This window comes from Pelodiscus sinensis, chromosome 2, assembly GCF_052426305.1.
Source record: "Pelodiscus sinensis isolate ZL-2025 chromosome 2, ASM5242630v1, whole genome shotgun sequence".
In the NCBI taxonomy this organism is placed as follows: domain Eukaryota; kingdom Metazoa; phylum Chordata; order Testudines; family Trionychidae; genus Pelodiscus; species Pelodiscus sinensis.
In genome coordinates this window covers 2,114,611-2,130,027 of record NC_143053.1, presented here as the reverse complement: position 1 = coordinate 2,130,027, position 15,417 = coordinate 2,114,611, and the positions used below count along the sequence as shown (strand labels likewise).

Here is a 15,417-nt window from a genome sequence, read left to right as displayed (position 1 = left end):
CCCCTCAGCAGTGCGAGCGCGGGGCGGGACTGGCCGGGGAGAGGGGCCACCAGGTCGCTGACCCCTCAGCAGTGCGAGCGCGGGGCGGGACTGGCCGGGCAGAGGGGCCACCAGGTCGCTGACCCCTCAGCAGTGCGAGCGCGGGGTGGGACTGGCCGGGGAGAGGGGCTGCGCCAGCCCGTGAGAAACGGGGCCCCGGGGGCTGCTTGTCCCCCATCTCTCTGGCCCGTGCACGGAATGGGGTCTCGCAGCCCGGGCCAGAGTCTCGTTGGACGCCCCTTCTCCCCCTTGTACCCTGGCCGACTGCCCCCTGGCGAGCCCGGCTCCTGGCCACCTCCCCACCGCCGCCTGCTTGCCTGGCCTCCAGCGGCTCCCAGCAGAGGCTCCGTCCATGCCCGCCTGGAGCCTTTGCGGGTTGGCAGCGGGGGCTGCAGCGAGTGCCCCCGCCCGCAGCTCTGGGACACGGAGGCGCCGGGCAGAGCCCACCCTGGGCTCAGCAGGGATCCGCGCGCGTGAGCCTATGGAGGCAAGCGGAGCCCAGCCCAGCCCTGTGCCCTGCCGAGGCCCGTGTGTAATGTATTTCCCCAGGAAATGCTCAGCTGCAGCATCTGGTTTTCACTGAGTCCCTGCTCGGTCCCCTGGGTCTCCAGCTGCATTTAACGGTGCCATGTGGGGCCCTGGCAGCTTCCAGCCCTGTGCTCTGCCCACCGGCCCCTGTGCCAGTGCGCCGTGGCCGCTGGGGGCACACCGGGCAGGGGGCCTGGAGATGGCTCGTGTGGCCGGGCCGGGGCCAGGAAGGACGGGCTCTTGCACCTCGCGTCTCCGCCAGACTCTGTTTAATCACACGCATTGCTCCGGCTCTACACTCCCGTATCAATGACATGAAACACCAGCATGTATTGATCCAAGCCGCCCGGCGCGGGGCAGGGCAGAGGGCGGGGGCGCTGCTCAGCCCCGCCTGGCGAAGGCCATTGTCCTCTCTCCCTCCCCGGGGGCAGGCCTGTGTCTTTGCCCGTGCGCGGGGCAGGCGCTGCCTTTGCTCTCGCCGCCGTGCGTGGTCCTTGGAAGTCCTGCCGTGCGTGGCGCTCCCGTGGCCCTGTCTGCCTGGCCGGGAGGGGGGTGTCCGGCACTGGCACCCAGCTGTGCCGCTCTCCCTGGCAGCGGGGGGAGGCAGGAATGTCTGTGTCTGTCTGGTTGTGGCTTTTCCATCCCGCCGCCTCGGCCCTCCCGGGTCCGCACCCGTCTAGCTCCGGATCGCCGTCTTCCTGTCTCGGTCTTTGCTCTGCAAGGGGGGAGGCGACGTTAGACAAACACACCTGGTCGCGGAGCCCGGCCGGCCCCCCTCCAGCAGGCATCTGCGCCTCCTCCCCAGAGCAGCCGTGGGCCGGCCCACGTCGGAGTCCCTGCTTGCCAGGCTGGGCCGTGAGGCAGCTCCTGGCACTGGCCCGTGCGCCTGCTGTCTCCAGCAAGGCCTCCGACGGGCCAGCCCCCCCTTGCCCGCTTTCGCGTCTCTGCCCGCAAAGCCCAGAATGGCTGTGCAGCCTGGCGCGCGTCACAGCCCTGCCTGTGGGCACCCTGCCCCCCAGCCCGAGAGCCAGCCCCAGTGTGCGGCCCACAGAGCCCCTCTCCGGACCCTCCTGCCCTTCCCAGACCTGACGTCTGCTAGGGCCCGTGTCACCCCGCAGGGCCGGCCCACAGCTCTGGCCCTCGGCGTGTCACACGCGGCCACCCAACCTGCCCGGCCCAGCAAACAGCCGCGGGGCAGGCGGGTCCGGGGCCGGCGCGTGTTTGCAGGGAGCCGTGCCGGGCGGGGCGCCGGGGGCAGGGCTGCACGGTCCCTGCTTGCGGCCGGGCGAGCCGCTCCGCAGAGCCTGCCTGGCCACAGCCTGAGCAGCCTCTCTTCCCACTCTTCCCTTGCTGCGGGGCGGGGGGAGGGGAGTTGGGCTCCAAAATGATCAAATTAAATTTCCCAGATGTTCAGGCCCCAGGAGTTCTGGTGCTGTCTGGAGAGGAAATGGGGATTCGGAAAATCCCGCCTCATATTTTTTCCCCTATCACCTTGCCTTTCCGCTGCCATTAAGTGCAGCCGGAACAGTAAATTACAGCCTGAGGAGCCGTCCCATCTCGCAGAGCCTGGGGGGAGAGGAGGAAAGAGTCTCCAGCTGCCGTGGCCCAGAAAGGGGCACCGGCTCTGCTCCAGGCACGGGGGCCTGGGCCGTGGCCTCGGGGCCTTCCTCTCCCGCCTGCGGAAGGCCCTGCAGTCCTCGGCAGCCTGGCCTGCGGGCCCTTGGCTCTGCTGCTCCTGCCACGCAGAGCCATGACAAGCCCAGCGCTGCCAGACCGCTGCTGGCCCCGGCTCTCCAGGCGCCGCGGGCCTGCCGGCTGTTTGCCTTGCGCCCCGCACCCCCCGGGGGGTGGCCCCAGCTCTCCAGGCGCCGCGGGCCTGCCGGCTGTTTGCCTTGCGCCCCGCACCCCCCGGGGGGTGGCCCCGGCTCTCCAGGCGCCGTGGGCCAGCCGGCTGTTTGCCTTGCGCCCCGCACCCCCCGGGGGGTGGCCCCGGCTCTCCAGGCGCCGCGGGCCTGCCGGCTGTTTGCCTTGCGCCCCACACCCCCCGGGGGGTGGCCCCGGCTCTCCAGGCGCCGCGGGCCAGCCGGCTGTTTGCCTTGCGCCCCGCACCCCCCGGGGGGTGGCCCCGGCTCTCCAGGCGCCGCGGGCCAGCCGGCTGTTTGCCTTGCGCCCCGCACCCCCCGGGGGGTGGCCCCAGCTCTCCAGGCGCTGCGGGCCAGCTGGTGGCTGGCAGGTGCCAGGGCCTGGCCTGTGCTGCACTGCCTGGCAGGCAGCGTCTGCCCGGGGACCAGCGCTGGCTTAGCAGTGCCTGGGGTCTCCTCTCATGCCCTGTCCCCGGCAGCAAAGGCGAGAGAGAATGGGCTCGATCCGCTTCTCAGCACTGCGCCCGGGACTTCCCCGAGCCCTCCCCAAACCCGCGCCAAGAGAAGGGCAGGGCAGAGCGAGCTGCCCCGAGCTGGGGGCCGGGGGAAGCTTTTTCTGAGCAGGCCCAGCTGGCCGAGGCAGCGGCTCTGGGGCACTGCCCAGTGATTTGCAGGGGAGTGGGGCATTGCCAAGGGGCTGGCAGGCTCCCTGGGCCCAGCACAGGGCACGGGTTCAAGGGTGGCTCCAGGCAGGAGGGGCCGCCGTGTCCGGGTCTCCGGGCCGCAGCACCAGCAGGGAGGCGGACGCCGAGTGACATCTGTTCCGGGCACCCCAGGGTTGGGTGGCCGTGGCCTGGGCTGGTTTCTCCGGGGGCGGGGCCCACCCCAGGGTGGCTGTGTGGCATAGAAGAGCCCTGCTCCCCCTCCCTGGGCGCAGGGAGAGCTGCTCCTGGCTCCTGTGAGCTCGCCAGGGTGCTGGGGAGCGGTGGCTTGTCAAGCGCCCGCTGGCCGGGCTCTGCTCCTGGCTCCGGCGCTGCGGGTCTGTGTGCAGGCCCTGCCCCTCCCCTCTGCAGAGCGGGCGCTCGGCTCCCCTGTCAGAGCCAGCCTGGTGCCGGCCTGCCCGCTCGTGCCCGGGGGCAGGCAGGGCTGGGGTCGGAGGGCGGGCGCGGGGACTGCGCTGCAGGGTCGCTCCCTGCCCCGAGGCTCCAGGTGGCTGTGCTGCCGGGTTCAGGGGCCGGGATCTCTCGAGCACCTGCCGGGGGGGCCTGTCTTCCAGCTGGGGCCTCCCCAGCTCTGACTCCCCCTGAAATGGGAGAGCAGCTGGGTTTGCAGGTCACCTCCCGCTCCCAGCCTTCCCTGCTGCTCAGGCGCCTTCAGAGGCTGCTCAGGTCCCAGGCTGCTCCCGGGAGTGACGCCTGGTGCGCCCAGAGATCGGGCCTAGGTGAGCCAGTCGGCCACGCCGCTGGGCCCGGGGGACAGTCACTGTCTCAGCTGGGTGAGGACGCGCCAGCCGGCTCTGCTCCCGCCTGCCCCGACTCTGCGGGACTGCGGTCAGCCGGGGCAGGCGTCGGGGCAGGCGGCTGGCTCCGTCGCGGTGCGGCCTGGGGCCTGTCCTGGCGCCGTGGTTCCCTGCGGCCGGGCGTGTTTCAAAAGCGGCCTGCGAGGCGAGGCAGCCGGCAGCCGAGGCGCGGGGGTGGGGCCGTGACTCGTTTTAACGGAGGGTCTTCACGGCGGTGGCGGCTCCCGCCCTGCAAGTCACCAGGCGTGACCCCGTGGCCTCCATGACGAGGACAGGGTGGCTTGTGCCAGGCGCCCGCCCCGGCGTGTTCCCGGCCGTGCGGCCCCTCCAGCGGGGTGAGTGATCCTGCCTCTGCACTCGCCTCCCCTGGCCCAGCCGAGCCTGCTGGCTTCCTGCGGCCCCAGGCCTCCCTCCTGTGTCTCGGCAGCACCGGGCGGGTAGCGGCACCTGCGTGCACGGGCAGGTGGGTGATTCCTCGCTGGGCTGGACACCGCCAGCGGCACGTCCGGGTCGCTGGGCTCGGCCTGCCCCGGCCTGACCCCTAGCAGCAGTGCGCGTGCCGGGCAGGGCCGCAAGGGGCTGTTTTCTCCAGCACGGGGCACAGCCAAGCCAGGTCCCGGCCGCTGTGTCTGCAGCTGAGACCTTCAGACTCGTTCCCTCACTGTGCCCAGAGCCGAGGCGAGGGCAGCGGGTTAGCCAGCCTGCTGCGTGGCCCGTGGCAAACACGGCAAGGCCATTCCCCGGGAGAGCCAGGCCAGTGGTCACAGCTCAGAGCCGCTCTGGCCAGCCCAAGGTCAGAGCAGGCTGCTGGGCCAGGTGAGCACCACTACGGAGTGGGGCTTGGGGGGGAGGCTGGCACTGCGAGAAGCCAGGCGGATGGCAGCAGGGCTGGCAATAGGACGGTGGGTCTGTCACGGCTCGGCTGTGAAATGGGGCCCCACTGCCCCGCCGCGGGGGCTGGCTCAGCAGCCGAAGGGCTCTGAGATCTGCGGGTGCAGGGGCCAGTCCGTAGCTCACCAGGCTGCCGCGAGTCCCGCACCGGGGCCCTGAGCCACTGCGGCTGGGCGGAGGGCTGAATGGCAGTGCCCTGGGGCGGGGGGTTTGTGGGCTCTCTCCAGGGCCCCCAAGTTGCTCATGAATCTTCCTTCCCTCCTGCCACCGCTTTGCCGGCCCTGAGCCTGCGTTGGGCTCCTGCCCTGGCCACGCTGTTCCGGTGAGAGGCGCAAAGCCCCTCTGGCGAGTCTGCCGCGGAGGGGGCCTGCGAGGGGCTAGGATCTGCCTGGCCCTCGGCCATGCCGGGCCATCCACTGCCCCCCTCGGCACTCACTGAGCTGCTGGCTCCAACCACGTCCCTGGGGTGGCACGGGCCAGAGGAGCCCCAGGGGCTGGACCTGCCGCACTCCAGGCTGCCCCTCGGCCCTCACTCGCTCCTGGCAGACAAGCCCTGAACGCACCGTGCTAAAGACGAGGGGTGAGAACTTTTCCCCCGCCAAACAGGCTGAGACCCCCTCCCTGCCCAGCCTGCCTGGTAGCCATAGACGGACCTGTCCTCCATGAATCTATTGAGCTCTTTTCTGAAGCCTGTTAGTCTTGGACTTCACCACGTCCTCTGGCGAGGAGTTCCACAGGTTGACTGTGTGCTGGGTGAAGAAAACCGGCCTTGGGTTTGTTTGAAACCTGCTGCCTATTGATTTCTTTGGTGATCCCTCGTTCTTGTGTTGTGGGAACGAGTCAGTAACGTTTCTTTGTCCGTGCATGTCAGATTGTCTAGCTCTCTATTGCAGCCCCCTTAGTCTCCTCTTCTCGGAGCTGAGAAGCCCCCGTTCTATTAATCTCTCTGCAGATGGGACCCGTTCCAAACCCCTCAGCGTTTGTTGCCCTTTCCCAATGCCCAGAGATCTCCTGGGGGGAGGCGCCCACGTCTGCAGGCAGGGTGCGGGCGCACCGTGGATTTATACAGCGGCAGAGAGAGGTTCCCTGCCTTCCTCTCGGTCCCGCTGCTAACGGTTCCCACAGTCTGAGGGGCGCTGTGTCCCGAGAGCTCTCCCCACGGACCCGGAGATCTCTCTTGCGTGGCCGTGGGGGCCTGGGCAGCTGTCAGGCATGTGCAGGGCTGTTAGCCTGGGCCGAGCTGCTGTCCCCTCCCCGTCTGTCCAGCGCCTCTGCGGCTCGCGCTGAGCTCTGCAGGGGCTGAGGTGCCGAGAGCCAGCGGTGGGTCGACCCCCCCGGATCTCAGCCCTCCCAGTACGTGAGCTCTAGCCCAGAGCAGGTGGGGGCTGGATTCGGAAGCAGCCAGCGGGGCGGGGGGCAGAGCACGCAGGTGTGCGGGGGAGGCTGCGGCTGCCTTCTGTCTGCCCAAGGGGCTGGCTGGCACCAGATCCCCCCAGCTCGAGTCAGCGTGGTGCCCTGCCTGGCAGGGATTTCCCCTGGGCCCCACCTGGGCCCAGGCCACTCGCTTCCTCCCAGAGCTCGTCCTGGCGCAGGGGCAGGGGCTGCCTGTTACCCCTCCGCCCCGTGCAGAGGGGCCGAGCCGCCACTTACCAGCTTCCTCTGGTTGCTGAGGCAGAAAGTGCAGATCTGCTTGGGCTGGGAGTTCTCGCTCTCGCGCCGCGGGGGGCTGCCGCCGCCGTGGCGGTAGAAGGCCGGGCCGGTGTGGCAGGGCTGCCCGTCCCCGCAGGCCTCCCCGACCAGCAGCACGTTGCCCAGGTGGGAGATGTAGCTGGAGGCCAGGCGCAGCGTCTCGATCTTGGAGAGCTTGCGGTCGGCCGGCTCGGTGGGGATGAGCGTCCGCAGGGCGGTGAAGGCGGTGTTGACGCTGTTGGTGCGGTCGCGCTCCCGTGCGTTGGCCGTGTGGCGCTGCCGCGGCTCCCGGTGCAGCCGGCTGGCCTTCTTGCCGCTGCGGCGTTTGCCGCCCCGCAGGCCGTAGCCGCCAGCGTCCAGGTGGTAGGGCTTCTCCTCGGAGCCGGAGCCGGAGCTCTCGCTGCCGTTCTCCTCGTCCTCGGACAGCATGCTGATCTCGGGGTAGAGGTAGCGGCCGGGGGCCGAGCGCAGCATGGCGAAGGACATCGCGGCGCCGGGGCGGCTCAGCTGCACGCGCTCATGCTGCCCCCCGGGGGGAACGCGCCGGAGCCAGCCCCGGTGGCGCAGAAGGGGTTAAGTCCCCTCCCGGAACAGCTGCTGTTTCCTTTCGGCACATGTGCTGCTGAAGGCGCGAGTGGGGCAGGCGCTGGGAGTTTTATAGCACCGGGCTGTGCTCAGCCAGGCCCCGCCTCCTGCTCCGCCGCAGACTCAGCCGGCCCGCGCGCAGGCTGGGGGGAGAGCCCCGGGGCCGGGGTGCAGCCTGGAGCCCTGTGCTGTGTCCCCGGGCCGGCTGCCTGAGCACGGCCTCCCCGCTGCTGGGGACAGCCCCCTCCCCCGTGTGGAGGGGCCATGGGCCGGGGAAGGGAGCCCCGCCGAGCGCTCGCCTGCCCTTCGCCCTGCGCTGGCCGCTCACGGGGCAGAGACGGAGCATCACCCCTGGGGGAGCCAGCCGCTCGCAAGGGCTACGGCTCCTGCCCGGTGCGCACCACCCCTGCGCTCCTCCCTGGCGCCGCCCCCGGCCTGTGTCTCGGTCTGCCCCCCGCCGGGCCCCTGGCGCCCCCCTGTCACCGGGCCCCTGTTGCCCCCCTGGCGCCGCCCCCCGCCGGGCCCGTCGCCCCCCTGTCGCCACCCCCCGCCGGGCCCTGTCGGCCCAGGAAAGCAGGCCGGGAGCAGCCTTGCAGTGCAGTGGGCAGGCCGACGTGTGCCAGGGCCTGGGGTCCCCGGCAGCACCCAGTGGCTGGAGCAGGCCCAGGGATTGTGGGACCCTGCCCGGGGCTGGCCGCCGGCAGACATCGCCCCCTGCTGGGATGGACGCAGTGTGACCTGCCTTCGCGGCCCATGCACTGCTGCCCCTTGCTGAGCGTATCGGCCCCACGGCATGCGGGGACCTGCCCCTTCGTACCCCGGGCGCCTGGCTCCGTGGGGCTGCGGGTGCGAGGGGCCGGCTGCCGTGAGCGGAGCCCCGGGCCCCTCCTGCCGGGGGAGCAGCGGTGTCTCCGTTGCAGGCAGCTAGAGCCGGCTCCGGGGCCGGGGCGCCCCCCCAGCGCTGCAGCAGCACACCTCACGCCTCACGTGGTCCGGGAACCCAGCCCTGGCCTGGCTCCACCCCCTCCTCTTCCCCACTGGGAACCCCGCGCCTGCCCTGAGGGGACAGCCCCCTCCCCGTCCTGGGGCCCTTGCGGGTGCTGCCCTGGGTCCTGGAGGCCGAGCAGCTGTGACTGGGGAGCCCCCTGGGCATGTTCGAGCCTCCAGCCTGTGTCTGCTGAAGGCCAGGTCGGCCCCACTCTCCTGGGTAGAGGAGAGCCAAGAACGCGCCAGCGCGGCCTCCCCCCGGGCAGCGCGAGCCCTTCCCTTCCCTTCCCTTCCCTGCGCCTCCCGGCGGGAGCAGTTCTCACCTGCCGTGCCGCCTGCCCCTCGCCCACATCGCGCCAGCGCCCCCCGGGAGCCGCCAGGGCCCGTCCTCAGCTCGGAGAGCTCGTTCCCGCGCGGATGGCGGAGCTTGGCGCACTCGGGGGACTCGTGGGCGCAGCCTGGGGCAGGCGGGCGTGACGAGGCTGGGTCTGCTGGCCAGCGCTGAGGCCGGGACGCCGGAGAAAGCCTCCCGTCTCCAGGAACCGCGTCTCTCGCGAGTGCAGATGCCAGGCCTGCCTTCCCAGCGCCCCGCAGCTGGCTGCCTTCCCATCCCCTCCGGGGCTTTTCCACGCTGCTCGGAGCCCGGCCCAGCCGGGGTAACAGAGCACGGGCGGCGCTGGGGTTCCCTGGGGCTTAGTGGCTGGTCCCCCCGGCCCGGGGCTAGTCCCTTTGCCACTCCACACCACGTGGAGCCTGGGGCAGCGGCCGGGCTGCGCTGGCTGCTGGAGGCTGAAACCCCCCCGCTGGGCGCTCTCCCCGGCCCCAAGGCTTGTCTGCCGGCCAGCCCAGCCCTGCTGTGTGCGAGGCAGGGCCTTTCGGGACCCCCACGGCCCCAGCAGCCGGCCTGGGAGGAGTCCCGGCCCAGGCCAGGGCCAGCTCGCCCTGCCGAGAGCCTTCCCACGCCAGGCAGGCTGAGGGGCTGCAGCAGGGGCCTGAGGGATGGGATTGGCCTGGCCAGCGCCCCCTCCTGGGGACAGCTGCCAGTCCCACCCGCCCCTCTTCTTCAGGGGCTCGCTCAGCCCCCTGCCTGCCCCGACCCCGTGTGCCGGCTGGCACGGCCCCGCGCGCTTGCCCCGGCCCCACTGCTCCACGTGGACCGGATATTTTCAAGAAAACGCTGGGGAAAGAATCTTTCCTACGCGCCTTCCCAGCTGCCAGGAATGTCCGTCTAGGAATGCCGGGGCCCGTCCAAGAACAACTTCCAGACGCGAGGCTGAGTGACGGCAGCCGCGCTCCGGGAGCCGCGCTCGCTGGAGGGGATGTGTTAACTACCCCGGAGGTGGCCGGGGCCTCGGCGCGAGCGCGGCTACTGCAGGGCTGCCCAGCGGCGAGGAGGGAGGAGCCCCGGCCCAGCCGCTCTGCGCCTGCGAAGGGGGCTCCGGAAGGCGAGCGGCACGCCAGGGCGGCTCCAGGGCTGTCAGTGCAGAACTCGGGGCCCTTCGGGTCTCGCACCCACCTCCACTTGCAGCCCTCCGGGGCCCTGAGCCCGGCCTCCTCGCGCTTTGGGCTGTGAGCTAGGACAGGCTGGGGCCGCGAGGGGGCCTTCGGAGCTGGAGGGGACCCTTCCAACTGCCTCCTGCCTCCCTCCAGCGCTCCCGGCTGGCCCGGGGTCGGGCTTAGGTCTCAGGGTGCGGGGAGCCTGCTACGCCCTGGGCCAGGCCAGGTCAGAACTCGCTTCTCCCAGTGGGGGTGTGAGCAGGATCTCGTCCCCTCAGCGGGCAGCTCCGAGTCTCCCTGCCTGCTCCTGGCTCTCCGCTGCACCGCTCCCCGGGGTCGTCAGTGCAACGCTGCTGCCGCCACCTCTTGGTCCTCCTGCCTGCTCTGCGGCAGCCCCGCGGGCCGGCCCGGCGAGCTCTCTGCCTCGGTCTCGCCCTGACTTCAGCGCTCCCCCCCCCCCCCCCGGGATCGCGGCCCCTCGAGGGGGCTACGGGCCAGGCCTGCGCAGCTAGCTGCCTGGGAGCGCTGGCCGGGGGGGCGAAAGGACCGTGCTGCCCGGCCCTGTCTCAGGCACAGGCGTGCGACCCGCCGGCCTGCCAGAGCCAGCAGCCCCTGGCTCCCAGCCTGGCGGCAGGTGCCGTTTCCTGCTTCGGGCGGCGGAGTCGGGGTGCCAGGGGCTGCTGGCGGTGGGTTCAGGGCCTTCGCTCTAGGGAGCCAGGGTGGGCACAAAGGCCACGGGTCTGCCAGCAGCCTGGCCTGCCCACGGAAGGGGCAGGGCCGGCCGGGAGACGGGGAGCCCGCTGCGGGGGGGGCCCAGGCGGCTGGCGAGGTGGCCGGAGAGCTGGGGGGGTTCCCCTCCCGGCGCCGTGCCATTCTCCCGTGCAGCGGCGGCTCCCGCGTCCGGCCGGAGTGGGAAATTCCCGGCCGGGCCCCTGGGAGCGGAGCGCGTCCGGCGCCGACGTGTGCGCACCGCCTGATGGATGTGTCCCCGGGGCGGCCGCTCCGCCTCTTTCCTGGGGCGGCCGTCTGCGGCAGGTGTTTATGGGGACCAGATGGCGCAGCAGGCGAGCGCGACCCCCGGCCGCAGTGTGCGGGGCGCAGGTCACGTTCTCTCCGTCTCCCGGGGGCTCTGCACTTGTGCCGGGTCTGCTCCTTTGCCCCACAGGGCCCAGCCCACGGGCCCGGCTCTGGGCAGGCGGGGCGCTGAGTCTGGCCTATGGGATACGGGGGGGCTCCCCACACTCCCCAGGCACTGCCCCCAGCAGGGCTCCTGCTGCCCCTCCAGGCCTGGTTGGCTGCTCAGGGCACGGGCCAGCGCGGGCAGGGGGGCAGGAGGCGGCGGAGTGAGGGGGGTCAGGACTCCAGGAACTGACCCCAGCGGCTGGCATGCTTGGGGGGCAGCAAAGGCAGCCCCTGCGCCCGTCTCTGGGGCGGGCCCGCGCCACGACCTCCCGTGAGCGGCATCGGCGCTGCCTTGCTCCGGGCTGGGGAGGGCAGGTGCCTCCTCCTGGCTCTGGCCATGGGGCCCAGCTGGCCGGAAATGCCAGCAGCTGGCCCAGGTTGGGGCGTGGGGGGCTGAGCTGGGGAGCAGCTGCACCGCAGCCGTGTGTGCACATAACCCATTGGCACTGGGCTGGCTCTGGGGCTGGCGGCTGCAGGAACGTGCATGGCTGCCCAGTGAGCTCCCTGAGCGCCCGCAGCCCGGCCGTGCATCCAGCCCCAGCGCTGTTAGTCAGCGATGCGCCGGGTGCGGCCGATTCCCCGGCAGGCAGCCGATCGCTCCGCTGTCCGGGGGGCAGCCCGACGCCCCGGCCCAGCATCTGCAAGCGGCCTTGGGGTGTCGGTTCCCTCCCAGTATCTCGGGGCTCCGTGTGTGCGGCCTTGGGGGCGGGCTGCAGTGCCCCACACTTGGCGTTGGGTGTCAGCGGGAGGTTCGCTGCAGGGGAGGCTGGTGTGATCATGGGAAATCCAGCTCCTGTTTGCTCACAGCCTTAGTGACAGTGTCCCCAGCCCTTGGGACACCGGGGAGTGGCCGGGGGCAGAGCTCGGCTCAGGCGGGCCCTGGGGCGATGTGGGGCGGGCTGGGGGCGCCCCTGCTCACCTCCCTCCCCCGGCAGGACGTGCGGAACACGGTGGGCAACATCCCCATGGAGTGGTACCAGGACTACCCGCACGCCGGCTACGACCTGGACGGCAGGAGGATCTACAAGCCCATCCACACCAAGGACGAGCTGGACAAGTTCCTGGAGCAGATGGAGAACCCCGATTACTGGTGAGGGGCTGGGGCGCCAGGCCGGACGGGGGGTCCCTGCGTGCGCGGGCTCCGCCCCAGGGACGCTCAGCGCACGGCTCCGTTCCAGCCCAGCTCCCCCCTGGTTCTGCGTGCGAGTCGGCCCGGAGCACGGCCTCCAGTGGCCCCGCCCCGCGCCGCCGGGAGCCCCGAGCGTACGCTCTCCTGCCAGTGCTGGGGACGGCGCGCCCGGCCGTGGCTCTGCCCCACAGGCAGCCCGTCCCTCGGCAGACCGGCTAGGGCCGGGGCTTCGGTCTCTCCATGGGGCTGGCGGCGAGGGGGCCTGACGGGTCTCGCCCGCAGGCGGACGGTGCAGGACAAGCTGACCGGAGCGGACGTGAGGCTCACAGACGAGCAGGTGGAGCTGGTGCATCGGCTGCAGAAAGGGCAGTTCGGGGACGTGAACCTCAACCCCTATCAGGTAGGGGACACACACCTCCACGCGGTACACACGGCTCCACACGGTACACACGCGGTACACACGGCTCCACACGGTACACACGCAGTACACACAAGTCCACACGGTACACACGCAGTACACACAGCTCCACACGGTACACACGCAGTACACACGGCTCCACACGGTACACGCACACCTCCACACGGTACACACGCAGTACACACAGCTCCACACGGTATACGTACACCTCCACACGGTACACACGGCTCCACACAGTACACACGCAGTACACACAAGTCCACACGGTACACACGCAGTACACACAGCTCCACACGGTACACACGCAGTACACACGGCTCCACACGGTACACGCACACCTCCACACGGTACACACGCAGTACACACAGCTCCACACGGTATACGTACACCTCCACACGGTACACACGCAGTACACACAGCTCCACACGGTATACGTACACCTCCACACGGTACACACGGCTCCACACGGTACACACGCAGTACACACAGCTCCACACGGTATACGTACACCTCCACACGGTACACACGCAGTACACACAGCTCCACACGGTACACGCACGGCTCCACACGGTACACACACGCCTCCACACGGTACACACGCAGTACACACGCCTCCACACGGTACACGCACACCTCCACACGCAGTACACACACCTCCACACAGTGCACGTACACCTCTACATGGTACACACGCAGTACACACAGCTCCACACGGTACACGCACACCTCCACACGGCTCCACACGGTACACGCACACCTCCACACGGTACACACGCAGTACACACGCCTCCACACAGCTCCACACGGTACACGCACACCTCCACACGCAGTACACAAACCTCCACACAGTGCACGTACACCTCCACATGGTACACACGCAGTACACACAGCTCCACACGGCACACACCTCCACACGGTACACACCTCTACACAGCTCCACATGGTACACGCACAATACGCACACCTCCACATGGTACACGCACAGTACGCACACCTCCACACGGTACACACACACCTCCACACGGTACACACGCCTCCTCACGCACCTCCACACGGTACATGCACCTCCACATGGTACACACACAGTACATACACCTCCACTCACCTTCACATGGTACACTCACACCTCCACACGGTACACACACGGTACACGCACACTTCCACGCGGTACACACACAGTACGCACACCTCCACGCAGTACACACACAGTACACACACCTTCACACGGTACACACACCTCCACACAGTACATGTACACCTCCACACGTTACACACACAGTACACACACCCCCTCACACACCTCCACACGGTATATGCAACTCCGCACGGTGTACACACAGTACACACACCTCCACACGGGGTACACACCTCCACATGCACTTCCACACAGTACATACACACAGTACATGCACCTCCACACGGTACACACATTTCTGCGCACGCACATGGTTCACATACCTCCACACACAACTCCACATGGTGTACACACTTGCACACGGTACACACCGATCCCGGCTTTGAGCCAAGGCAGCCAGTGACCCCTCTCTCCCCTCAGCCCGCTGTGGATTTCTTCAGCAGCCAGGTGATGGTCCATCCGGTGACGAACCGCCCGGCCGACAAGCGCAGCTTCATCCCCTCGCTGGTGGAGAAGGAGAAGGTGAGAACCGGGCAGTGTCTGCCCCCCCCCCGCCAGGCCCCTCCGCCCCGGCCTGCCCTTCCCCCTCCCCCCGCCAGGCCCCTCCGCCCCGGCCTGCCCCTCCCCCTTCCCCCGCCAGGCCCCTCCGCCCCGGCCTGCCCCTCCCCTCCCCCCCCCAGCCAGGCCCCTCCACCCCCCGGCCTGCCCCTCCCCCCTCCCCCCAGCCAGGCCCCTCCGCCCCCCCCGGCCTGCCCCTCCCCCTTCCCCCGCCAGGCCCCTCCGCCCCGGCCTGCCCCTCCCCCTTCCCCCGCCAGGCCCCTCCGCCCCAGTCTGCCCTCCCCCCAGACCCCTCCGCCCTGGCACTGACCCATCTGTGCTGCTGCAGGTCTCCAAGCTGGTCCATGCCATCAAGATGGGCTGGATCAAACCTCGCAAGCCCAGGGAGGCCTCACCCACCTACTACGACCTCTGGGCCCAGGAGGACCCCAACTCCATCCTCGGGCGCCACAAGATGCACGTGCCGGCCCCCAAGCTGCGGCTGCCGGGCCACGAGGAGTCCTACAACCCCCCGCCCGAGTACCTGCCCAGCGAGGAGGAGGTGAGGGCGAGGGGGCCGGCGGGGTGGGGTGCTGCGGGCAGAAGTTCAGCACAGATCCGGGCCAGGTGTCCCCGTTAGGAGCGGCGCTGGGGCAGCTGTGAACAGGACTAGTGCCCGCCTGGAGACCGGGCGCCGGGCTGGGGAGAGGCCAGAGCACGGGGGCCCGACCTGTGAGGAGGGGCCAGGCCCCGGGCACGTGTAGCTGGGAGGTTGGAGAGCCCCCCCCCCCCCGTGGCCGCGCCACACAGGGCAGAGCTGCAGCAAGGGGGGTCGGCGAGGGTCCCCGTTACGGCTGCTCTGGGGTTACTGATCCCTGCTCGGCGTGGGTCTGGGCCATCCCGTGCCCCCAAGCCAGGGCCTGGGGCGGGCAGGGTGCGCACTGCAAGCTCAGCCGCCCGTCCTGGCATGGGGCGATGCCCCCGCCCTGCTGCAGCTCCCGGCTTGGCTGGGCAGGGCCCGGGGCCCCTGGCACGAGGGCAGCGCCCAGCAGGGTCGTGCTGGGCCCTGAGAGCCCAGCCCTGGACTAGCTGCCTTGGTCCCACCCTAGGGCCCCACGTGGAGCTGGGGGGGAGCCTGCAGGGCAACGGGGGCGCAGGTCCCCGGAGAGCCAGCGGGGAGTCCTGGGCAGCTGCTGCCCTTCGCCCTTTGCCCTTTGCCCTGCAGAAGCTGGCCTGGGAGCAGCAGGAGGCGGCTGAGCGGAAGCTGAACTTCCTGCCCCAGCAGTACCGGTGCCTGCGGGCGGTGCCAGCCTACGCCCGCTTCATCCACGAGCGCTTCGAGCGCTGCCTCGACCTCTACCTGTGCCCGCGCCAGAGGAAGATGAGGGTGAGCCACCATGGGGCAGGGACGGGGGCAGC

General features: G+C 70.4%; 2 protein-coding genes across 4 annotated transcripts in view; one reads left to right on the top strand and one right to left on the bottom strand.

The window, feature by feature from the left end:
* BOP1 (BOP1 ribosomal biogenesis factor) overlaps nt 1-15,417 on the top strand; it is a 57,108-nt gene that overhangs the window by 35,196 nt on the left and 6,495 nt on the right. For all 3 annotated transcript variants that reach the window (XM_075916833.2, XM_075916834.2, XM_075916835.2), the window contains exons 4-8: nt 11,715-11,869; nt 12,191-12,308; nt 13,882-13,983; nt 14,348-14,560; nt 15,224-15,385. In XM_075916833.2, the coding sequence (XP_075772948.2) occupies nt 11,715-11,869; nt 12,191-12,308; nt 13,882-13,983; nt 14,348-14,560; nt 15,224-15,385 (750 nt within the window). The remainder of the gene's footprint in view (nt 1-11,714; nt 11,870-12,190; nt 12,309-13,881; nt 13,984-14,347; nt 14,561-15,223; nt 15,386-15,417) is intronic.
* SCX (scleraxis bHLH transcription factor) lies at nt 822-7,174 on the bottom strand. The gene is made up of 2 exons (XM_075916838.2): nt 6,490-7,174; nt 822-1,282 (listed from the first exon to the last, which is right to left on the bottom strand). Exons 1-2 carry the CDS (start codon nt 7,012-7,014, stop codon nt 1,244-1,246), a joined length of 564 nt encoding a protein of 187 aa, XP_075772953.1. The 5' UTR covers nt 7,015-7,174; the 3' UTR covers nt 822-1,243.

Bases quoted from the DNA above. Each gene is read 5' to 3' on its own strand.
- SCX (XM_075916838.2), bottom strand. From the start codon at position 7,014: ATGTCCTTCGCCATGCTGCGCTCGGCCCCCGGCCGCTACCTCTACCCC. The intron at 1,283-6,489 runs GTAAGTGGCGGC...CCCCCCTTGCAG, and splicing joins TCAGCAACCAGAGGAAGCTG to AGCAAAGACCGAGACAGGAA.